Genomic DNA, 25,212 nt, shown 5'->3' on the forward strand with positions numbered 1-25,212 from the left:
TCACCAAGCAACTCGTTATACCCTAACCATTGATACACTTTACCGTTGAGGTCTCGATGGTACTCTTCTTCGGTGTCTTGATCATAACGAATCTGAAACCACCTTGCATGAACTTCACGAAGGTATTTGTGACACACATTCAAGTGGTCCTACTCTTGCCAAGAAACTTCTAAGGATGGGCTATTATTGGCCGACCATGGAAAAGGAATCATATTAGTTTGCCAGTAAATGTCCAAAATTCCAAATTCGTGGCAATCTTATACATGCACCAGCTCAAGAGCTGCAACCGTTCACTACATCATGGTCATTATGTCAATGGGGACTCGACCTAGTGGACAAGATTCATCTTTCCTCATCAAATGGACATAAGTTTATCATCATGACCAGTGAGTATTTTACAAAGTGGATAGAGGTCGTCCCATTAACTACTATTACCAGCAAGCAAATCTCCTCTTTTATCTTGAATTATCTCATTTGTCGGTATGACATTCCTAGTTCTTGTTAGGGGTCCCACAGATACTGAGAGGGGGGGGTGAATCAGTATCTAACCGGTAATTAGAATTTCTTAACTTAAAACATACAGCACATAATATAACAGTGTACCGATATGCAAGAAATAATGCAATAAATAGAATCAAGAACATCCACATGAAAAGCACACCATAACACAAGATTTTAATGAGGAAACCCGGTGTGGGAAAAACCTCGGTGGGATTTGTGACCCACAATATTCACTTAGTGGCCAATAAGAGAATATTACTTACAATAGGGGCCTGCACATGCAGGAAGGCCAACTGCCTAGAGCTCACTGCTCAATGGGAAGTCACACTAACTTACAATAAGGATTATACAAATCCAATAACTTGTACTACTTTACAATAGCATCTTCAATGCCAGATTCAGTACTGGTTCCTGCTCTATTCTTTACATATATCCCTTGACCTATATTTCGCACATTAGATCCACCTAATATTTTCTTTTATGCTCCTACCTCACTATATCAAATGTCTACAATGATCTCCTTTATATATAAGAGTCATTTTACAATTTTCCAAGTCGGCTTACAATAATAAACAAAATATTGTATAACAAAAATCCTGTCGGCCTCTGTGCCGGTATACTTCATTTCTTTTGTGTCGGTATACTTCTTTTCTTCTGTGTCGGTGTCGGTCTAGAGTGTGATTTGTTGATGCCGGTATAATGTCTTTCTTGGTGCCATAAGATTGCAAGGTTGTCATCAATGACAAAACCTTCAATCACATATAATGTCTCATTGGAGTGTGCATATGCCAATAGTTCTATTATCACAGATAATAGAAGACCTTTCAAGAATCAAGATGTAAAAGAATGGTGAGAATGATTCCATATCCAACATCCTTTCTCCACACCATATTATTCACAAGGAATCACCAAGAAGAGGCCTCAAACAAAACCATCTTGAAAATCCTCAAGAAGACAGTGAACGAGGCTGGTCATGATTGGCATGTTCAACTCAACCCGACATTATTGGCCTACAAAACTAGCATCTGCACACCTACATGAGAAACACCATACTCACTTGTGTATGGATTAGAGGTTATTCTACCTATTGAAGTTGAGATTCCATCACTCAGAGTATCACTAAAGGGACTCATTCCAGATAAGGAATATTGGGTAAATAGATTGCAAGAGTTGGAGTTGTTGGATGAGCACCGACAATGTGCTTTTGATCACGTCAAATCATATTAGCAACACATGTGCTAGAGCTACAATCACAAGGTAAAACCAAGAGCATTTCAAATCGATGATTTGGTACTAAAGGAAAATCCCCACGATCAACAAGATCGAGAAAAGAAGGGTAAGTTTGAACCAAATTGGCTAGGTCCTTTTGTCATCATATCCGCTTAAAGATTGGGGGCATATTAGTTATCTACATCAAAAGGGGACCTATTCGATGAACCTATCAACAGTGTGTATCTCAAAAATTTCTATACCCAAGTTATCCAATGCACGGATAAGAAAAAAAATTGGAAAAAAAAAAAAAAAAAATTTAAAAAATCAAGAAAAAGACAAAAAAAAAACAACAATAAAAACAAGTGGTGAAAACCTGGCAACAGGTGCTATTTTTGATATATCGGCTCTCTTATCTATTGGTACATGTATCATATCTTTTGCATCCATCTAATCTAAGCCATCGACAAAGATTCACAAAGCTTTTTAATGTAGCTCAATCTTGGACACACTTAGCGTAGTCATTGTCCTTGATTATCCAAACAGTTTGACGCAGTCAAGGTAGGGAGATCCAATTAAGGACATCCCCACCTTTCAGCCTATAACACAAAACACCATGCAAGATACCGGCAACTGGTAACACAACACAAGATATAACCGGTAAACAGATAAAGAGCAACCCTAACCGATAGAAGTAACACATGATATAACCGGTAACTAGATAAATCAATCATTACAATCATTTAATGAATTACATATGCCTTCAACGGCTACACATGTTGGACCATAGCCTAGGATTACAAAACAATACTTACAACACAAATCTAATATCCGCAAATCTTCTGCTCGACAAATAGGCCTCCAATAACAGTCTACATTGATCTGGACCTTAATCCTTCCGGACTTCAGTCCCCCCCGGACCAAAATCTCTCTGAAAACTACATCTTCGCTCCTGATCTCTTCTTCCTCGGACCTTTGTCCCCTAAAATGATTGTCAAATATTTCCTTTATACCATCCACAATTGATAATAACTCGATCAAGTCAACCAAAGGCCAACCAGTTCATGATGAAACGTGTAAACAATAACATGTCTTCCCAAATCACCAAGAACATCTTTAAAATGCATAAAACTTCACATGGTCCTCTGGAAACATTGGCCAAGGCCCAAAATAACATCTCTCAATGATCCATAAGTTATGGAAACCACCCACAACCCGATTCAGCTTTGCTTTACTCACTACAAGACCAACTGGTAAGAACATACCAACAACGGGGCCAATATCAAAATCGATATCTCATCGGAATCAAATCCAAATGCCATGAATCTTGAATATGATAAAGATAACAAACTCAAGGTGATAAATCCAATCCACTACACTAAACTCTCAAACATGAAGAAATGCAACAATCTCCAAGGAACTCTACTACAAATGGCTCCAACCGGTTTGAACTACTCTGGTGCTCCTGCATCACATTTATCAGTATCACATCTCACCATGGCTTGGTGATCAATGTATATATCCATATGGAAAGAAGTGCCCATAGCTAGCGGAAAAATCTTGACTACAACTGGGGGCATCTCACCTTTTAAGGGATTTAAACAAAGCAGATAACCATCAAAACAAATACATTTTGAACAAAAACAAAGATTAGAACTATCATTGGTAGAAACCAAAACCAGGAACTGAACATACTAAACTAAAATCTACTTGCAAGATGTTTTATCTGACACAATACAAGGATAGCATGCATGTTCACTTATGGGTGTTTTTTATTTATTTTTGTTATCGTATCTCCTGAGAAACTCAAGGATGTCTTGAAACTAGAGACGTGAGGAAGGAGAATTATTTTTTTATGTCTATTGTTTGTGAGTAAAGCCATATTACTATGTAAGCTTGTCTCAAGACGTGATCAGGTAACATATCACTGAGGACATTTCATATTTGCATAGGACATAGGTTAACTCTTGTCTGTTTATGTAAGCAACACTCAGGTCATCTTGGTTTAGTTATACCTCGACACTTGTGTCATCTTGCAATATCAAAATCCATGTAAGTTATACTCAGGTCATCATGGTTCAATTATACCATGATGCTTGTATCAACTTTCAACATATCAAAGGCTCAATGATGATAAAAGGAGCACAACAAATTTGATCGACAAGATGACTACAAATACATTTAGTTGCATATCATTGCATTTATTTGCATATCATTTAATCATGGCATTTAGTTGCATATCATCATCATCATTTAGTCACATTCATCATTACATCCATCATATGCATATCTATCACATCATCATGAGATCATTCTTCACTTTCATTTATTCATCATTCATCCAACTATCATCTATCATGTCTTATATAGGATGTATCTTTCTTGAAACCAGACGTTCTATCATCTATCATGTCTTATACAGGATGTATCTTTCCTGAAACCAGACATTCTCTCATCTATCATGTCTTATACATGATGTATCTTTCTTGAAACTAGACGTTTTGATCATGTCTTATACATGATATATCGTTCCTGAAACCATACATTTTGATCATCTTTGTCTTATACAAGAGATGTCATTCCTGAAACCAGGCTTGATGTCGTTCCAATCAATCTTATCAATCCAATCAATCTGATCAATCTTATCAATCCAATCAAACTCATGCATGTCATCAACTATCCACTCTTCTATCATTCATATAATATTATTCTTCTTTCGAGAGATCATTCATGTCTTTAATGCACGAATGATCTCCCGAGGGGGCATCATCATCATATCGACTTCATATCAAGTATCAATATTCATATCTGGGGCATCATATCAAAATTGTTGGCAACAACATCAAAATCAAAAATCTTGAGTGACATATCAAGCGATTTTTATTTGAACTAACGTGTGCACACATATCACTTCAAAGAGGGGCAAAATGTAGATGTATAAATCTTACCATCTAGTTAAAAAAATATTTATTATTTATTTAATTTCCATTAAATCACTTTCCCCTATGAATTAAATTATATTTAATTAATTCCTCCACATTCCTCTATTTGATTAAATAAATTATTCAATTTATTTTATTTTATTCATTTAGCCACATCCAACCCATTAATTGAATAAATCACCTTTATTTAATTAAATCATCCTTTTTCCCTTTAACTAAATTCACATTTAATTAAAAATTCCCTTCTAATTTAAATAAATCAAATTTTATTTAAATATCTCCTAAGTTGCAAGTTGTCACCCACCTTTTGGAATAAATCACTTTATTTCAAAAATAAAATCCAAAATTACCTCCCACTTGAATTCTCCTAAATTAATGATTAATCCTCTCCTAGATTCTTCTAGATTCTTCTAAACATCCTAGTTAGCCTAATCCATCTCTTAAACATTTGTGCATTCCTTAAGAGAAGTCACTTCTCAAATTTTCCTCAAAGTCTTTGAAATGCATTAAAGGCTTTATGTCTTCAACAAGTTAACCCTCAAAGTCTTCCTAATCATTAATAGTTAATCCAACCTCAACCCATGGTTAGAAACTTTCTCCTTACCTTAACCCTCATCTAACCCATGGGTCTCATCAAGTACTTATTGTTTTGACCCTAGTTATCCTATTAACCCTTGCACAAGAGTTTACCCTTTGGGTAAAAGCTTTATCCACTGGTTAACCCTAACCTAGCCCTAACCACACCCTCATAGGGTGACCCTCATGTCTTCTCATGCATTTAATGCCTCTTACATCCCCTCTCAAGCCACCTCTTGTTGACAATTGTCACCATTTCATTGGTGAAAATTGTAAACATGGATTGAATAGCTTTCAATCCTAGCCCTTGTTAATATTTCTCAATCTTAACCATCCATTTGCCTATTTCCTCTATAAATAGGACTAGTTCCTTCATTATCAATATCCAAGTTTTTATGCATCTAGGTTATCAAGAATTTTGCATTTGCCTCTCTCATAAGCTTAATCATTTTTAGATAACAATCACATTTTCATAGCATGTTAGCTTCTTTATCATATCTTAGTATTATCATAGAATCATCATGTTAGGATAACATATCATATTGGCTTCATCTTAATATCATTTTCATGCTAGTTTAGATTCATATCAATCTCATCATCTTGCACCATATCATTTTCAAGTTTTATATCAAATTAATTCACTAAGATCTTATTTGCATAGCATTTACATCTTTGATCACATATCCCTCATTCTTTAGGTAGTCATCCTAGAGATCAAGTGCTCTTCCAAGTTGAGAGCCACCTTGATTTGAAGGATCCTTGGAGATAAAGAACAATGATATGGCTTTAGAGATTTTATTTCACTAACTTGTTTATGATTCTAACCTCTAATATAATGTTTCATTAGTGTGCTTGAATTGTTTCTCATTTGCAGGATTCCACACTTCTTGGCATACAATTAGTTTATCTTATTGTTTTTCCATGTTATTTAATAGTATAATTATATTTGCTACCCCTGTACAATTTCTATGTTCTATCCATATTGGCCGACAGTGCACCGCGCTAGTGTCCTAGATCCGCACCGATGTCCCAATTCCGCTCTGGTGTTCAATATCTACACATTCATCCCGAGGACAAGGACTCAACAAAATCATCTGGGAGTCTCATCTGCAGTCTATTAGCTTAGCTTCTCATTTTTATTCCCTGGCTCACCTTAGTGCCAGTTGGAGTGAAGTAGCGGCGGATTGGTTTGTCCTCCGAGATTCATCATCTTGGAGGTGACAAATTTCCTCCCCTACATAACCAATAAAATTAACTATAAAAAAGTCACATAAAATTATGGTCCTACAGTAGGTTGCATTACTTAGGTAGAAGAGAATATCAATATGATTCATGTCAAAGAATTGGATATCACGTCAAAGGATTCATCATCTTGGAGGTGACAAATTTCCTCCCCTACATAACCAATAACATTAACTATAAAAAAGTCCCATAAAATTATGGTCCTACAGTAGGTTGCATTACTTAGGTAGAAGAGAATATCAATGTGATTCACATCAAAGGATTGGATACTCAATGTGCCATAACTACGAGAAGAGCTTGCATGACAGTTCTTGGAACTCCACCTCAAGTGTTTGTGTCAACACAATACAACATTTTTAAGAACTTAGGGAAGACCCCTACACAGATCTCCATTTTAGATTTGTTGAAAGCTTCACCTACTCACTAAGATATTCTTAATCATGCATTGCAAGAAACTCATGTACCTAGCAATATAGATCCAATGCAATTCCAATATTTTGTAACACATTTATTTGCTGCATACCATCTCTGTTTCACCCAATCTGATGCCATGGTTCCTGATCCCAATCATATTCATTTGATTACTATAGAAGCCATTATCAAGCACTACAAAGTAAAGTGATTTATGATTGATAATGGTTATGCCCTAAATCTTTGTACATTGAAATTTGTTACACAAGTAGGGTTTACTATCATGGATTTGCATAACCACTGTATCACTATCAAAGCATATGATAATGCAAAGAGAAGCTCAGTGGGAATGATTAATCTTCCAATTCAGGTGGTTCTAGTAACACAGGATACTCTTTGCCACGTAGTTGATCTTGATGTTCCATTCAACATCCTTCTTGGTCACCCATGGATTCATGCCATGTAGGTTGTGTCATTCACTAACCACCAATGTTTAAAATTTCCATTTCAAGGTTGTGAAATTACTATTTGAGGTGAAACTCAACCATTTGAAACTATTGTTCTCCTTAAGAATCTTCCTCATATTCCCATCATTTCCCAAGTATCAACGTCAAAATCCCTCAAGTTAATCCAACATCCTCATATGTTGATCCTAGTTCCATACTGCTGCTAAGGAAAAAACTTTCATTTCATCTACCTTTTCCCAACTCAAGATCAACAATGTTGGTTATGGTGAATATTCTTTACAAGGAACCCTTGCAGTGGGTACATTACCTCTAGACCCTCATACTCATTGGAAACCTACCAAAGAGTAGAAGAAGAAATAAACTATGCTCAGAATGTGTGATTCTACTACATTTCAATCTCATGGAGAACTTAATCATGAACTCATAGAAGGAGATATCAATCAGTGGCTTTTCATAGATGTTGTAGTCAATGATACCCGCCTTAATCACTTCAAAGCAAAATATCCACTACCTCACAAGTGGACTACCAAGAAATGATATTACCAAGGCGAAGGATTAGGACAAGAAGAACATGGAATTAGAAGAACTATTGAGTTAGTTCCTAATGTTCATCATCAAGGGCTTGATTTTGGACATTCTTCACATGAAGCCTCAACTTTGGCAGGCACTTTTGAAAAGAATAAAAACATTTAAGTTGATATTGAAGACATACCTGAGGAGGTTGTCAAACAAGTGTACGACGATATGGATAGCTCCTCATCCTTTGGCAAATCCACTCTCCATTTTCTCCTCCATATCAACTACTTACTATACCCAACATATCCTATCCATTTCACTTCCTCCATCCTTCTTGGATCTTGATAAAAAGAAAAGGCCATCATTTATACATTCTTTGGACACCTCTTAGCATCCATTTCTCCATCAAAATTTTTCCTCCATTATCCTTCCTATTCACCAACCTTTTCTCCCTTCCATGAAATCCTTTTGCATACCTTCATAGTCCTTATCCACCCATCACCCTATCTTCCATCCACTTCCCTCAACTTCCTATAATCCTATCATTCCTCCTATCATATCCCTACATGTGCCTCGTTACATATGAAATGTCCTAAAAGGGGCATTTTATTCCTTTGTAACATAGTCCCTAGAGACCCTATCACAACCACCGTCGATTTACTAATCCATCCATCCACCAATCCTTATTTCCTAGTTCCTCCATCCCTTCATCCATAACTTAATCCTCTCCCAATCCTCATCTACCTTCATCCCTTTTTCCCTCATCCTTTCATCCCCTAGCCACATCCATAATGCTTCCATCTCCAAAGCTTTTTCATCTTATCCTCCATTTTGTAATCCTTCCCATCATATCATCCTATCACTTCTTAGGTCCCTTGTCATTAGTATCTATCTCTAGGATACCCCCATGCAAACCAATGCCATCCATCCAATTAGTCCATTTACTCCTTGCAATCCACCATTTCATGCAAATCATTTCCATCTCCTTTAGCTATCCAAAAGAAAACACTAATCAAATCATCCAATCACATCCATGGTCTTGTTCCCATCCTTGTTGCAAGCCTTGATCACAATCCAATCATCATCATAGGCATGCATCCTTCCCAATCCTTGTGTTGTTTTGGGATACATCATTCTCACATCAACAACACCCCATCAATCATCAATCCATTGTGGCTTTTCATCTTGACTGGGACAACATCATGTTTGTCCCTGGTTCTTCATCCATCATCCATATCTCGTGTGCATCTTCTAAATAATGTCTTGTACATAGTGTTGGTTGTGTATTTCCATCTAGGTTCACTTGTGCATATGCATCCCTAGGTCTCGTCCTTTGCGTTAGTCAGTCATGTGTCATCAACATTGTATCCCATCAACTAGTTCTTCAACAATTATCTTTAAGCATCTTTGTCATCGTGGTCATATCAGGTATCTTTTGTCATCCAGTCTCATCAATCCCACATTTAATCATCAGTTTGCACAGGATATATCCTTCCTCTAGTCAGATAATATCAAATCCCATATGTTGGTCATCCTTTTTGGCAAAAGGTATTTGAGGTACTCATGTTGGTTTTTGTTCTTTTTTAATATTTGTTTATCTTTTTGAGCTCCTTTGTTTTGTTTCCTCTTGGTCGTCGCGATCCTTTATATTATGATGTGCTAGGAATAACAAAACCAAGGGTGATGATCTTGTTTATTTTTGTTTTGCTTGGCGTTTTTGTTCCTGATGTGTCCCTTGTTGTACCCTCGTGAGGTCTCATTTATCTCATGTTACACTGGGGCATATCTTCTGCTTGTGGTTTTTTTCAAGCATCATTTCCCACAAAGTTCTTTGTAACTTTGTGTGGTGCTAGACTAACATTTTTTGTGTTTGTTTGTTGCGTCATTCCATGTATTGGTTGTGAAAATCACCTTGGTTCCATGTACCCTGGTGCATCATATACAATGCTAAATCAAAATAAGTGTGTGTTGCATGCTAAACCATTTCCAAGGGTGCTCACGCTCCATGATCATTTCATGCATATCACTCATTGCATTTGCATTCATTCCTCTATTCCTTCGTCTGCCCGAGGCATTTTTCTCACTCCCTATTCTTTGAATCATTGGTGTCTTATTGTGTTCGCACTGACGTTATTCTAGTGCCATCATGAAGAGAGGCAAAATGTAGACACCTAAATTTGACTAATTTAATTAATTGAATTTAGCTTATCCTAAACAACTTTAATTGAGTAACTATGCATTTTTTAATTAATTAATGTTCCTTCCTTCTAGCTAATTAATTTGATTAATTATGCTATAGTCCCCCCTAATTAATTAATTGATAATTATGAAGTAATTAATTAATTGGATTTGCCCCCTTCTTCCATTAAATATGTCAAATTTGCAATTTGATTATTTAATTCATGTTGACTTTTTCCTCTCAAATTCTCTCATTGAATTAATTAATTAATTCAATTCCCCCACATGTCCCCTAACTTTAACCCCCCATATAACCCTTCCTCTAGCCTAACTCATCTAGCTAACCATAGGATTTAATCAATCTTATCTGTTGCCCTCACCATATGTGTGCACATTCCAAAAATATCCAAAATTTCCTAAAATTTGGGGAAAATGTTTTTGAATTTGGGGAAGTTTCTTAAAATTTGAGAAAATGTCACAAATATCCTAAAACATGAGAATTTCCCTCTTTTGTAATCTCTTTTGGAATATAAGCTTCCAATTTGGGTGTCTCGCTCCCAAATGGGCATGTGTACTCAAGGACACGTCATTCTTTCCAATGACATATGTCCTCAAGGACACGTCATTCTCATCCATTGCACTTGCTCTTCTCAGTGCCACATGTATTCTTCCTCATGCCCCTCCATCTCTCATTCAAGCCTATTTAAACCCCTAATTTTCTTTCAAAATCCATCCACTTTCATTTTCATATCCTCATAATGTAGAAATTCTCACGCACATTTTGCATATTCACATCCATTTAGCAACCATATTTGCATCTCATTTTATCTTAATCCATCATGCATTCACTATCATGGAACATAATCAAGTACATACAATATAGCAAGCACACATCAAATCAAGGGACAATCAAATCAAAGGAGGAAGATAGAGTTTGCACTTTAATTAGCTTTATTTTGTTTATCTAGTTTTCTTTCTTCTTAACATCCTAATCTTGAGTGTGGTTGAAATATGTCTTTTAATTGCTTAGTTTATCTTTTCAATCTATTAGTTTGCATTCACAATGTACTGCATACAATAATAACCTTATGTAATTGCAAGGTTGAGACACCATTTTCTTAGCATATATTTTCTTTAAAACATTGAACATTTAATTTTTTTTAATTTATAATAAGCTTCATGTTTGACTATAAAAACTACATGCAATATTTTAGACTTTGAGCCCTACAAAAGAGTATTTTCATATTTTCACAAAAGTTCTTCTACTTTAAGAAATTCAAAATTAAAGGTGATTTTTTTCCACGTTTTTTGCAAAAGAGGGGTTAAACTAACCACATAGGTAGCCACATAGATAATTTTGATTGAATGGGTTTCAATTGAAACCCTTTCAATCAAAACCTATTTGAAAAAAAAATTACAAGTAAATTTGATGATATTTCAAATTTTGTTAAAAAAAATTAATTTTTTACATTTCAGATGAAAGTATTTCACTCAAAATCCTATGTGCCACATATACACCATAGTTTTGGACAAAACTATTTCCCAAAACCTTTCTAATTGAAAACATTTCAATAGAAATTATTTTATTGATCAAAAGTGTGAGACAATGCTTCTACCTAAAACTTTGAAATAATATTTTGATTTCATCAAATGATAACCTTCTTCTATGCTCAACTCCTTACATTTTTTTTCCCTTTCCCTTCAAAAATTGTTTAAAATGTTTATTTTATTAAACATTACTTTTGAACCCCACTCGTAGAGACATTGTTTATCCTTTTAACTATTCTTTTAATAGAACTTGTCTTTTTAATGAATACATCATAAAGTTACTTTTTGAATAAGTTAAATTATTGATTATTTATCTTGCACCACACCATTAACTTTTGGAAAAATAAATAATTGGTTGAGGGTCTTTTAATCATTTTTTTCCTAAAAAGGGAAACATGACACCAAGCTATAATGCATGTACTTTACATTTAATTTAACATACCATAATTGTGTTTTTTTTTTTAAATTGTTGATTTGATCACTTGTTTGTCCTCCAGCTTGTTGCACACTATTCTTAACAATAACTTTATATCATTAGATAATCACAAACTTAATACATGTTCATAATTTGGTAAATTTTATTTATTTTTAATAAGTTGACAAATAAACATAACATACAAATTTAAATTTAAAATTGTATCATCATTTGATTATTTCACTTTAGAATTATTTAATTATTATTTGAAGATTTATGACAATATCAAATTTAGCTATCAACTTGGATGTGACACCTTCAACCCTAGGCTTTCATTTCTTAATTGAATGAAGTTGTTTCATTTATTGTCTTTATTTCTCCAAAATATTCTCTTTTGTCGCTCCAACAAATGCAAAAAAATCTAATTTGATTGGAAAAGATGGTATATCTTTAACTTTGAAGTTCAATTTCTTATTTTCATAAAGTTTTTTAATTTACATTATTGAAGTCATTCTCCTTTAGTGTTTGCCTTTTTTTCTCATTTCTTTGTCATGGTTCTCAATTCTATATTAATATAACGTAATTTGTCAAAATAATGAAAACAATAATTGATGACATACTTTTTTTAAAAAAAATTGTTAGTTTCAACAAACAATTATTCAAATTTGCCAAAGTAATTAAAATAATGATTGACAATCAAATTTAACCAAAAACACTAATTAAAATATTTTATAGCAATGTGAGACCAAAAAAAAAATTGTCAAATAATTATTGAAATTACTCAAAATAATCAAAGGAAAGATTATATGTCATAGAATGTGCAAAGTGCATGAAAGTAGAAAACACGAGTCCAAAGTCATAAGCTTTTCTTTTTCCACTAATTTTTTTTCACATGTTTTTGATATTAAAAGCAGTAATAACTAAGGTGCTAACCCTTTACATAGCCCAAGGGCTATCAAAAGCACATTTGCAACAAAAAAGATCAAAACCGAATTAAAGAGTTCAAAAAACAAAGTAGTAAATAAGTAATATTAGGGGGTACATCATGTAAGTCCAAAGTAGCCATAAAACCATTAAAACAAAAAACTAGAAAGAACCTAGACCTAAGGACCTAGCTTGCAAAGCCCTGCTTGCCCAAGGACATTATCCCAATCTTTTGTGAGGAACTTGAAGAGTTTCCTACACACTTACTTGTTAGCATCCTCATTCTTCGGGGCCTTGTCCTGTAGCAAATAGAGGATCGTTGTCGAACCGTGCATCACCCTAATGCAGAACTTGTTGATGCTTGCTATCTGCTTATCCCGGGTGTCACACCTATTATTCATCTCTTTAATCTCCATCCTTAGCTCATGGACATCACGTTTCAAAGCCTGCAGTTCACCATCCCTCATCTAGTCATTCAACTCAACATTCTCATTTCCCCTCATAGTTTGTTGTACAACTACAACAATTTGGCAACTCCTCTTTTTCCCTTTCTTTTCTCCCTTTTTCTTGTCATCTTTCCTTCCCTTGTCTATCTTCTCTGCCATCCCACTCAAACCATTCCCTTCCTTTACCTCATCCCCAATATTTGGCCCCAACATATTACCAGGATCCACTTTGTATAGCATTTCATCTGGAGCCACTTTATCCAGCTCTTAGCAGGGTCCACTTTTTCCCCTATCACATTATGAGAATCCAGCAGAGGGCAAATACCAACCTCGTCACTAACACTAGCCTTCCCTGCGTCCAGGTTCTAATCAATAGGCTTATCTAGATTCCCACAATCACCCCCCTCAGTATCATCTTCAAAATCAAAAGCAATCTATTTCTCACCTTTCTTGCCACCAACATCCTGAGAAGCAATTCTCTGCAACCATCTCCTTCCTTTAGTCCAGACAGTAGGGTCCTCTTTAGGTCAATATCTTCAGAACTAGAATTTTCAATGACAATTCACTTCCTCTTTTCAGGGGATTTTCTTTTGCCCTTAGAGAAAATTGTTTTTGCTCTTTTGTTAGTGGCAAGAGAGGAAAAGGTAGGAGGGCTCAATTCTATGATGGTCACATAGGAGGAAGGGAGTGGTGAGGATGAAAAATCTTCACCAAAAAGCTGGAAAAAAATTTTTTTTTTTTTTTTTTTGGGGGGGGGGGGGGGGGGCAAATTCCACCCGCATACATAGCCAGGGGTGACAAGCATGAAGAGGGGTTTGAATCATCATAATATTACATGAGGGGCATAAGGCTGAATGATAAGCATAAAGTCTATAAATCAGGCCCTGGTGAAGAGGAATGAGCCTTTTATCTTCATTCTTAAGGTCTAAAGCTTCCTTGATGGAGCTTTCGAGGGAATGCAATAGATAATGGGGGAGACAAATAGTATCATGATGCCTAAAATGGTTTAACAGAGACATATGGTAATAGAAATAAACCTTATGATGATCCTCTAGGGTAAAGTACTTCATGACCATAAGGCGTACCAAGTTCCATGGGTGTAGTAACTCTCCCTAGTGAAACCACCTTGCAATTTAATAGGGGCTTCCTTCCCCTTGAAAATTTTGTTGAGACTGTCATTGTTGGTGGCATGGCTAGTCCTCTTCCATCACCTTTCTTCAAGGGAAAGGCTAGTGGCGTTGGTGATGACCTCCTCAGAGACTTCAAAAGATATTCCTCCAAGAACAACCCTTTGATTATTCCAAGAAGTGGCGAATTGGATTGAAAGTTTCTTGTCATGCCCCCTCAAATTCTCCAAATATTTTGCCACTTCCCCTTCAACACGTAAAGCCAAAATACAAGGTCATTTTTTAAGTCATTCGGCTTGTCAAACTTGTAATGCACCCTATATCCTCCCATGGCGGACTCACAAAGATTTATAGGAAAGGAACTACCACAAACCAGAGACATCAATCTTTTAGTGACAAAGGTAGCCAAAATAGAAAACCGACTTGCTAAACTGGGCTTAACTTTTACATTATTATTTTATTCTCCAAATCATGTGACCTAGTGAAGGCATAATTACTTTGATTAACCTCTGAACTATGTGGTGTATGCCAAAGGTAAATCTTACCTTGTGAAAGGGTATTAAAATTTAAAAATATTGCCTTGTTTCCGGGGCTTAAAAAATCATCATTGTCCACATATCCACGTGTCTAGCAAAGCCCATTTTTTATTATGAGAGCATGAACCTCTAGAGGAATCACATGAGTCCCGACACAATTGGAGTGCATTGTCAGCAGAAATGAGAAAAACAATACCAAATCATGATGGTGAGGTGGCCACCGAAATCATCAGTCCATCTGGTAGTCCATGTCATATTGCTACCTTTCCCCATCAACGCCAAGATGGGTCAGTTCAAATTCAAAAACTCTCACGTCATCAGACACACACAACCCGACTGAATAAGGCAAGTTTTGTCGAAGAAATGGCTATCCATAAGAATTCTAGTTGTAGTGGTCTCCATCCAGGCATAGTTGGACATTGTTGGGAAGGAATTCATCCTCCTCCAACATCTTAATCCATCAACAAGAAAGCCAAGTTCCGCTAAGACATCTCCCATCGTGTTCCCCTCTCTATAGACATGAACAATCTAAAAGGAATCAATCCTTAGAATAACCTAGGGATATCTCTAATAGTGCCATCGATAGCCCAATTGATTTGAATCATCCCTTTAATAGCATCAATAATAATTTTGGAATCACCCTCAATGACAATGACATGAATACCAATCGATAGGGCTATCCTAAGACCCCAAGCTAAGGGCATAGCTTCGACCTCGTTGTTGGTATAGCCATTCAAACTACCAGTGTAAGCAACTGGTATTTCACCAAGATGTGATCTAAAACCCCTCCCTTGGAAACAACCAAACCTTGGGACTATCTAGCAGCACCATCAAAGTTTAATTTATACCAACCAAGACAAGGTGGCTACCATTTGGTGTTCATTCTCAATAAACACTTAGTATCATCAAACATTGCAAAAGAGAGAGGAAGGTGCCATTGTAGAGCCACCTTAGTGTCATGGAGTGTAAGAGGATTAGGAGGGGGCTTAACATGGGTGACCAAGAGATTCTCCAACAAAAGCTTTAGGAAGGATCTGAAAACCACATTAGCAGGGATCTCCACACCATGGAAGATCCTATTATTTCATTCTTTCCAAATGCTCCATCCTAGATGGGGCAAAATTTGCTTCCATAATTGACAGATAAGGGGATTAATTGTTGATCCTTTCCACTCTTTGATCAGGTGGACCAAATTCTCATTCATGGTCCAATAAAGATTGAATTTATGATAAACCATCCCCCATAGAGTTCTGGCAAAATCACAATGAGGTAGCAAGTGAGGAATGGTTTCTTCCTCCATTTTGCACATGACACGTCTTTTAGTGAGTTGGAATCCCCTTTTGATAATATTGTCTTGAGTAAGGATCTTGTTGTGGAGGGCTATCCACCAGAAAAAGTTAATTTTAGGGATGAGTTGAGGGTTATGAACCTGTCTCCACCAATCCAGAGAGTTGTTGTCCTAAAGAAGACTAAGATAAGCTGATTTAACTGTGAAGTCCCCTCCCGGATTCCATCTCCAAGTGAATTTATCCTCACAAGGAAATAAGGGCAATATGTCTTGTTTGAGCATATTTTTCACCTATAAGGCAATGGATAGTAAATGAGGTTGATTATAAGAGGGCAATATGTTTCCATTGATTATTGGGGACAAGCTAATCACCAACCCATTGTCCAAAAAAGACTTTAGCACAACCTTGTAATCTGCTAAGAGATGGGATGGAAGCCAATAGGTTATCCCCAATCCAACTATCTTCCCAGAAGCGAATGTTACTCCCATTACCAACAAGTATTTTTAAACCTACAGAGATAATGCCTTAGAAATTAAGAATATTATTCCAGATTTTGGAACCACAGGGGAGCCCTCTAAATTCAATATCCTAAAAAAAATTCCCTAACAAAGGTATTTAGTAGTTATAATATGGCACCATTCAACTTTGTGAATAGAGAATTTCCATCTAGTTTTAGCCATGAGGTCCTTATTGAACTGTGAAATTTTCCTAACCCCCAATCCCCCTTTGTCTCTCGGGTAGCAAACTTTGTCCCATCTAACCAAGTCCAATCTCGTCTTCTCTTCCATACCCATCCAAAGGAGGGTCCTTTGGATTCCTTCCAACTTCTTTGCCATAGAGGGGCCCAAGATTTTGAACAAGGAAAGGAAATAGACAGGGATCCCTTGTAAAGAGGAAACTAAGAGTTGTACTGAGGAGTCTATGTTTCTAGCCTGCAAGTTTCTTCTACATTCCTTTAAGAATAGAATTCCAAAAGGAATTGAAGACTTCCTTGACTGTGAGGCGTAATCCAAGGTAAGTACCTGGGACAGCAGCAATTTGGCATCATAGAATATCCTTAATCTTATTTTGTACCTTGTCAGCAATATGGAAGAAGTAAATGTTACTAGATTATCATAGTTAATAGGTTGACCAGACACTTCTACATATTGGTTAAGGAGGGTTTTCCATCCCCGAGCTTCAATAATTGAGGCCACCCCAAAGAGGATAGTGTCATCCACAAATTGCTATAAAATAATAGGGGGACAGAGGAGGCAGGTTTAACCCCTTGTAAGGCCCCATTATTAACAAAGGTGATGAAATTTCTTCCAATAACTTCAACAATAATAATGATAATGTAGGGGGATAGGGGATCACCTTGTCGCACCCCCCTAGAAGCCACAGGGGCTTCACTTAGTGAACCTGGGTTATAGCACGTGAGTTCATCACATACTAAATAATCCCCCTATTTTCAAAAAATATTTCCCTAAAATCCTTTTTTGTCACCCCCTCCCAATACACAACCCAAATTAGAAACCCCCCTATTTTGACCATATATTGCATTTTTCATAGCCCGAATTTTTAAAAAAACCCCTATTTTCACCAAATAGGCAATATATTGCGCTTATTTTTTGAGATATTAAACCCCCCAATATGAATGCACATGATATAATATTGCCTAGCCAATGAAGCACCCGTGCTAGAAGCCCCTAAAGGTTCCCTAAGGACACCATTTACCAAAATAAAGTACTTGACAATAGATATATATTCCTTAATAAGAATGAGCAATCTATCACCAACCCCAATCTTCCTAAGGACTTTGAACAAGAAGTCCCAGTTAACCATGTCATAAGCCTTAGATATGTCGAGCTTCAAGACCATACCTAGTTGGCGGAATTTGTCCATTGATTGAATGACCTCATGTGTGGTAATAGTACCATCCAAAATTTGTTTACCCAGAACAAATCCTTTTTTGCTCTGGCTGATGAGGCCATCAAGAAAAGGCTTAATCTTGTTAACCAAGACTTTTGAAAAGATTTTGTAGACAGTATGACACAAACTTATGGATCAAATTCATGAGGCGCATATGTTCTTGGACTTTGGGAATCAAGGCAATAAAAGTGTTGTTCAACTTTTTTAGCAATTTGCCCATTCTAAAAAAGTCCTTAACAACCATGGTAACATCATGGCCAACAATATCCCAAAATTCTTTAAAAAAGGCTGAGGGAAAGCCATCTAGTCCAAGAGCTTTGTAAGCACCCATAAAGAAGACCACATCCCTAACCTCCTCATCTGTGACCGAGGCCATAATGACAGCATTGTCTTCCTCATTCAGAGAAGCAAAGAGGCATTGGAGGAGGTGATCATCAAGGGAGGTCTTCCTAGCCCTGTTGTCTTCCTCAAATAGGCTACGAAAGTAGCTTGAGGCCATTGCACCTAAATGATCATAATCTCTAATTTCTTGGTTCTGATCATTCAATAGCCATATGATCAGATTTCTCCTTCTATGTTTGCTAGCCAATATGTGGAAGAAAGCTAAATTTGTATCCCCTTCCTTCAACCATTGCACTCTTGATTTCTGTTTCCAAAAAATTTCCTACTATTTTAAATTCTCCTTTCATTCCCTCTTGAGAGCTTCCCCTCTATGAATAGCAATCAAGGAGTCCCCCTGTGCAATCCGCTCCTAAATTGCAATCAGTGTGTTGCTAAGTTCCTTTTTCCTAACAAAGATGTTACAAAATGTGGATTTGTTCCACCCCCTCACATTCCTTCGAATCAAATCCAAATTTTAAGCCACTCTGAACATAGGTGTTCCCATAACTGGGGTGGTCCACCAGTTATTGATTTAGTCTCTAAAACCCAATTGAGAGGCCCACATGATTTCATAGCAGAAGGGATAACTTAGTGCATCCAACCGAACAAACTAGGAGAATGGGATTGTGGTCGAACACAATCCTGGATAAAGCTTGTATAGCAGCATTGAATCCAAGGTCCCGGTTGGCCGAGATCATAAATGTGTCCAATCTAACTTGAATGAGGTGTTCCCCTTTCTCATGGTTGGACCAAGTAATGTTTTGTCCAACCAAATCCATATCTAGTAGTCCATTCTTATTTATGATCAAATTAGGCAAGTCTGTCATGCTATCAGAATACTCCAAAAGACCCCCTAACTTTTTCGAGGGGAAGAGGGGGGAGTTGAAATCCTCAACAACCATCCAATGAGAATCCAAATCATTTTGAATCAAAATTGAAATGTCATTCCAAAGGGAAAGATGACCCATCCTAGTGTTAGGTACATAGACAAATTCACAAGACATTAAGAATCATTGTGAGAAGATAGTTTGACATCAAGGAAGTTGATCGAGGAGGACACCAAGGAGCGAGAAAACCACAGAGGATCCCACATGGTAACCACTCCACCAGAGGCCCCATTGGCATTATTGATAAGGAATTGAGAACCTGGCCACAGATTTTCTAGCAATAACATTAAAAGAAATATCTATCATCTTAACTTCCTAAAGCAAAAGAATGTCAATCTTATTTTCCAAAATGTAATTACCTTTGTTTGGATTTTACCTAGAAATTTTGAACTAAAATAGTGGACTTTCATGTAATCCAAAATGTGTGTTTTGCATAAAACATAAAATAAGCAAAACTTAAAAACACACAAAACATTTCATATAAACATAGATATATCAAATTAATAATTTAATCCTAACAACTTTCTTTTTAAAAAAATATTTTTGTAATTTCAAAAAAAACTAGAAAACACACAAAACGAAGGTAGGTAACATTAATTTATGTTTGAGTATGCTTTGCATACAAATAAGAGACAACACAGCTGAAAATTACTACTTCAGACATTTCTACGTCACTGAAGTTCCCTCATATAGGGATTCAGTGCCAGCCTCTCTTTATACATTAGAAAAATCCCACCCCGAACATTTGAAAAGACATTCCTTAAAGAGGCTCAAATAACTGCTGCAGGGGACGGTGACCAATCACTCCAAGCTCTCTGGAATGAATCTACAACTCACAATGCCCTGTTATTTGAGCTCCTTTAATGGAAAAACAAAGAATCTCACCTATACAGCAAACTGGTTTGGTACCTACTCACCTGCTCCTAATTAAAGCAGGGAAAATAATTTAGAACAGCAAATATTCACAGAAAATTTAACTAAATTTCTCATGCATTATTTACATGGCCTTTGGACTGAAGCAGATCCATTGCTGTCTTCAACATTTTCTTCAACCGTTCTAAATCAATCTTCACATTCTGTCTGTCCAGATAAATTTCCTTTGTGGCGTCCCAACCTTTGTCATTCACAACTTTCGGATTCGTCAAATAAACATGATCTTTGGGATATTCATCAAACAGTGAGCTCTCCTCTGGCAAAATGGAGTATTCCAGATAATGAATTCCCGTCATGTCCATTGCAGGTTCTCTGAAAAATGTCCGTGACGCCCATTCTATCCCCAGCGGAACAACCTGTATAAAAACGGCCCCCGGCCGAAGAAACAGAAAGTGCGTCAATGCCGCGCCATGGACGCCCATGAAAACGTCACAGGAACTGACGATCTCGTACATATCTTTGAGCTTTGTGTCTCTGTCAGGAAACAGAACCATGACACGAAACCCTAGCTTTTCCGCTAGGTTGACAATTTTCCGCTGGTTGAGAAAAGCCCTAGATCCCTTTCGAGCAATGAGGACGAATTTCGGCCGGGCGAAGAAATACTTTCTCTTTTTGGCGAATCCGTAGGCATTTTGCAGCATATTTTGGAAATCTGTGATTTTTATTTGGTAGGGTGCGGTCGCGGGATCGACTCTCAGATCTCCATGAAAACGCAGGCCAACAATGGCCTTCGTGAAGCAGTGAACCCTAGTGTCGTTTTGGAAATCGAGGAGCGGGTAAGGCGTGAGCTGGTTCAATATTTCTTGGAATTTTGAAATCCACCAGTCTTTGTGATCGACGACGAGGAAGACCGGGCGAGAGTTGAAGTGGTGGACTGTTACAAAAAGCGGGACGATTACATCTGTGAAATCGTGGAAGAGGTTGCCTGTGTAGCCGCCGGTTGAAAAGACCAGGGCGGGCGCTGTGTGGATCACATGGCAGCGAGGAGCGACCGAGGGCTTAATTGTTTTCAGCGATATTTCTGTTACTGATGACATTGTGTAGTTCTCCCATTTTCGCGTGTAGGGCTTTAGTTTCTGATCTTCTTCCTCTTGTGCCGCCTTGTCAGAGACGAGGAAAACTGTATTAGTAGCAGAGTCGGTTCTTATGTCGCCCTTGAGGATGCAGATATCTGTTCTGTATGAGGATCTGTCGCAGAATAATGTACTGTCTGTATGAGATCTCTGTGCTCCTGCAATTCAAATGCATTCAATTTTCAGCTGCATTACAGAATCTTTTTCTAGATTCAAATGCATTTAATTTTCAGTTGCATTACAGAAGCTTTTTCTGGATTCAAATCGTAATTCAAATACATTCAATTTTCAGTTGCATTACAGAAGCTTTTTCTAGATTCAAATCGTAGATCATCAGAATACATTGAATTCGAAATTGTTTTAAACGCTAAACCCTAGTATTGTTTCAGGATTTAGTTGTATACTACATACACACTGATAATAAATATCAGGATTCAGGATGAGGAAAAGTTTTACTGTGAACAGAGAAGAAAAGGTTAACAAGTTGTTTTATAGTTACACAATCAAATTCAGAGAAAAATAAGAGAAGATGTTTTATAGTTAGTAAAGTATTTTCTTTAAAAGTAACATTATAAAGTAGGTTTCATAATATTATAAGAAAAAGAGTAAGCAAATATTTATTTTATAATTTTTTTACATTTTATTGTGAATCCTTAATATTTAAGAATAATTATTTTAAATAGTTAGTAGATTATAATTTTATGATATTAAGGATTTTTTTGGGTTCAGGAAAAATTAAAACAAATTGTTATCATTACAAATATTTTTTATATTTAAAAAATATAAGTAAATTTTATTTTTTTAATAATAAAAGGTTTTATATCAAACTTAGACTTGTTTAGCTATTCTATATGAGAGCATGAGCTACAGGGTGAACTTCTTCAACTAAGAGCCAAGGATCAAGGATTGAGGGGTATCCATTCCACCAAATTAGTCCAAGGCATGATCTCAACTTCATCCTTTATGATGTCCCAACCTTACACTCAACTAGACTTGATCCTTGGTGGATTCATTCGAACCTTTCAACTTCACCAAAAACCAAGGGTCCATTAATTAGATAAGTTTTTTCACAATTGTTAAAACTTTTGATCTCTTCTAATCATTAGTGTGGTGAATATAGATTAAAAATTATTGTGGTTAAACCAAAAATAAAACTGTGAATGTTTTTAAGAAATCAAATGTTATTTAAAACAAAGATCTTATGTATTTTTGAATTTTCTCTTAAAATTTTTAAATAGAAGTGAAAAAATTTAGATGACAAACTATACTACTTGGTAGAAAAAGTACTAGCTCAAGCCCCTTTCACAAAACTAAATCCTAAGATTTTAATGTCAAGAGATAGCCAAGAGTACATTAGACAAGCAAAACAAATTAATTATGTTTTTTTTCAAATAAAAAAATATTCTCACTAATACACTTGGATTATTATTTTAATGCACACACTAAAATGCCCAAGTAAAATATTAATACAGCCAACTCAATGGTCACATCAAAAAACTAACTACCCCTTAACTAGTTTCAAATAGCTACTATATAGACCTATGCAAAGTGTTTTGTCATGTTTCTTTGATGTAATGCCAATTGTTGACCCTTTGTAATCATAATCATTACTAGTATATGAGCATAGTATTTTGTCATGTATTTCCTATCTAATACCAATTATTGACCTATTATAATCATTATTATTAATTTTGTATTTAAAATAGCTATTTTTTTTAATCTTACTTTGTTTTAATTAAAAAAAAACTACCCACCTACTTATATAAAAATTGTTACTCTAAAATTATATACCTTCAATATATTTTTTTTAAATGTTTTTTAAAATCATACATGTTTTCATATTAAAAAATAATAATAATATAATATATTATTACCACTTAACAACAATGATGTTTGACTTTGAAATCCTAAGTACCTTATACACGTAAACCATAAGGACGTCGTACTAGTAGCTATTAAACATTTATATTCGGAATCGTAATGCTAACAACCATATAAGCCAAAACGTGCTGAACATTTTATCATTGAAAAAAATTTAGGACACAGTACGAATATTTGCTTTCCGGTTTACAAAATTTTGGGTCCGGTCATACTTATGGCATATGAAATCAAAAATGTAATTTTGATGATAAAAATCGATCAAACTGATCGACCAAGAGGCTTAAATCAAGAAAAAATTCATCTCAAAGAAAATTAGAATTTTCCCTGAGTGAACAAAGGAAGGAAAAATCAGACAAGGAAGGAAAGTAAATTGTTTCTTCAGTGTGCATGCACATTGATTTGCTAACATGTTGAGATTATGATCTATTAATAAACATTACTTACAGTCAATCTGTGAGATCCTCAAATGGAAACATCTTCTCTGTAATTGAAAAAATCTCAACACAATTGTTTGCAGATATAACAATGGCGAATTTCTATGAAATTATGCAACGACTTTATGATCTCATACCTTGATGGGGTTTTTCGATCTCTGTAGAAGAATAATATTGTTCTTCGTTCCCTGTGCTTTTTCCTTCTCCTAGCATCATCATGAGCCCATTACTGCCTTCACCTTCACAAGATTTTCAACATACATTCCATGATTCATTATCAATTGTATGACATTTTAAAATCTTATACATTCAAATCTAAAATAACGACATTAACAATCTGAATTGCAAAAATCTGATAACCCCCACAAAAAAATATGCAGACAAATATATACCCACATTGAATTTTCATAAAAATCTAATTTGTTAAATACAATTGAAAAAGACTTACGTGCAACTGCAGCTGCGGAAGGCAGAAACTTAAGAAGGGCCATTGCACAGCCAGCCACACAGAGAAAAACAGTAGTAATGATAATAAAATGAATATTTCTCCATTTCTTCTCCCCTGGAAAAATGGCCGTCCCCATAAACCTAAGTTTCTTCATTTCCCAGGCAATTTTCTTATGCCAATTGCTCTTCTTACACTCAGTATTGCTGCTCCCTTTTAATCTCTTCATTGCCTTTGTATAATTGGCGTCTGCATTATTTGAAAATCCCATGCTGAATCTTTGATATGCTTGCTGAATTTTTTTCTCACGTATTCCTTCCTAAGTCGACCCCTCACCTCACTAGAATTCAGGAAAAATATAGAAAAAAAAAAAGAAATTGATCAGAAACGTGACAGAAAGTGAATCTAAAATTTAGAATGTAGGTTGTGACGACTCAACTTACGAAAAACTTAATGAATAAGATGAGTGGCTTACAGGTCTAAAATAATATCATCCACCAGTCCTCCCTAGAATTATTCGAGAAATAAATTTTACAATACGACAATGGAAAGCATGAGTGTGATAAGTTTTTGTTAAAAAGGCCCGGAGAACCTGCACTTCTACCAACCGGTTGATACCGACACTGATTTTTAAACAATCAACATTGAATATTGAGTATTATTATTGCTTACATCGAAGGCAATAATTTGTGTCTAGGTAGAAGAATACGACACCACCTCCACAACAATAGAGACTGCAAAACTAATTTTTTTTTAAATGTTTAGGACTAGATGCTTTATGTAAATACTATTGTATAATCATTTTGAATAGTCAACAGTAAATTCATATTTCATTTATATTAGAAAATAGATCATAGTTGTCATAATTTTATGGGTTAAAAATTTCCTTTCACTATTGAATCAATGATCTTTAAGAGTAAGATTGATCAATTATTTTATG

At 35.8% G+C, this 25,212-nt stretch overlaps 1 protein-coding gene across 2 annotated transcripts; it reads right to left on the reverse strand.

Annotated features, from left to right (window-relative positions):
- Positions 1-20,068: 20,068 nt before the first annotated feature.
- LOC131034783 (xylan glycosyltransferase MUCI21) lies at positions 20,069-24,839 on the reverse strand. Of its 2 annotated transcripts, XM_057966366.2 has the most exons (4): positions 24,748-24,839; positions 24,276-24,612; positions 23,965-24,066; positions 20,069-21,670 (listed from the first exon to the last, which is right to left on the reverse strand). In XM_057966366.2, the coding sequence occupies exons 2-4, from the start codon at positions 24,541-24,543 to the stop codon at positions 20,493-20,495; spliced, it is 1,548 nt and encodes a 515-aa protein (XP_057822349.2). In that variant the 5' UTR covers positions 24,544-24,612; positions 24,748-24,839; the 3' UTR covers positions 20,069-20,492. The 2 variants fall into 2 exon arrangements, with proteins under 2 accessions (XP_057822349.2, XP_057822348.2); XM_057966365.2 differs by having other exon boundaries at positions 24,276-24,799.
- Between the last annotated feature and the right edge of the window lie 373 nt (positions 24,840-25,212).

Source organism: Cryptomeria japonica, chromosome 3 (assembly GCF_030272615.1).
Source record: "Cryptomeria japonica chromosome 3, Sugi_1.0, whole genome shotgun sequence".
Lineage (NCBI taxonomy): Eukaryota > Viridiplantae > Streptophyta > Pinopsida > Cupressales > Cupressaceae > Cryptomeria > Cryptomeria japonica.

Bases quoted from the DNA above. Each gene is read 5' to 3' on its own strand.
- LOC131034783 (XM_057966366.2), bottom strand. From the start codon at position 24,543: ATGGGATTTTCAAATAATGCAGACGCCAATTATACAAAGGCAATGAAG. The intron at 24,067-24,275 runs GTAAGTCTTTTT...AATCTTGTGAAG, and splicing joins TTCCGCAGCTGCAGTTGCAC to GTGAAGGCAGTAATGGGCTC. The intron at 21,671-23,964 runs GTATGAGATCAT...TTTGAATTGCAG, and splicing joins GATCGAAAAACCCCATCAAG to GAGCACAGAGATCTCATACA.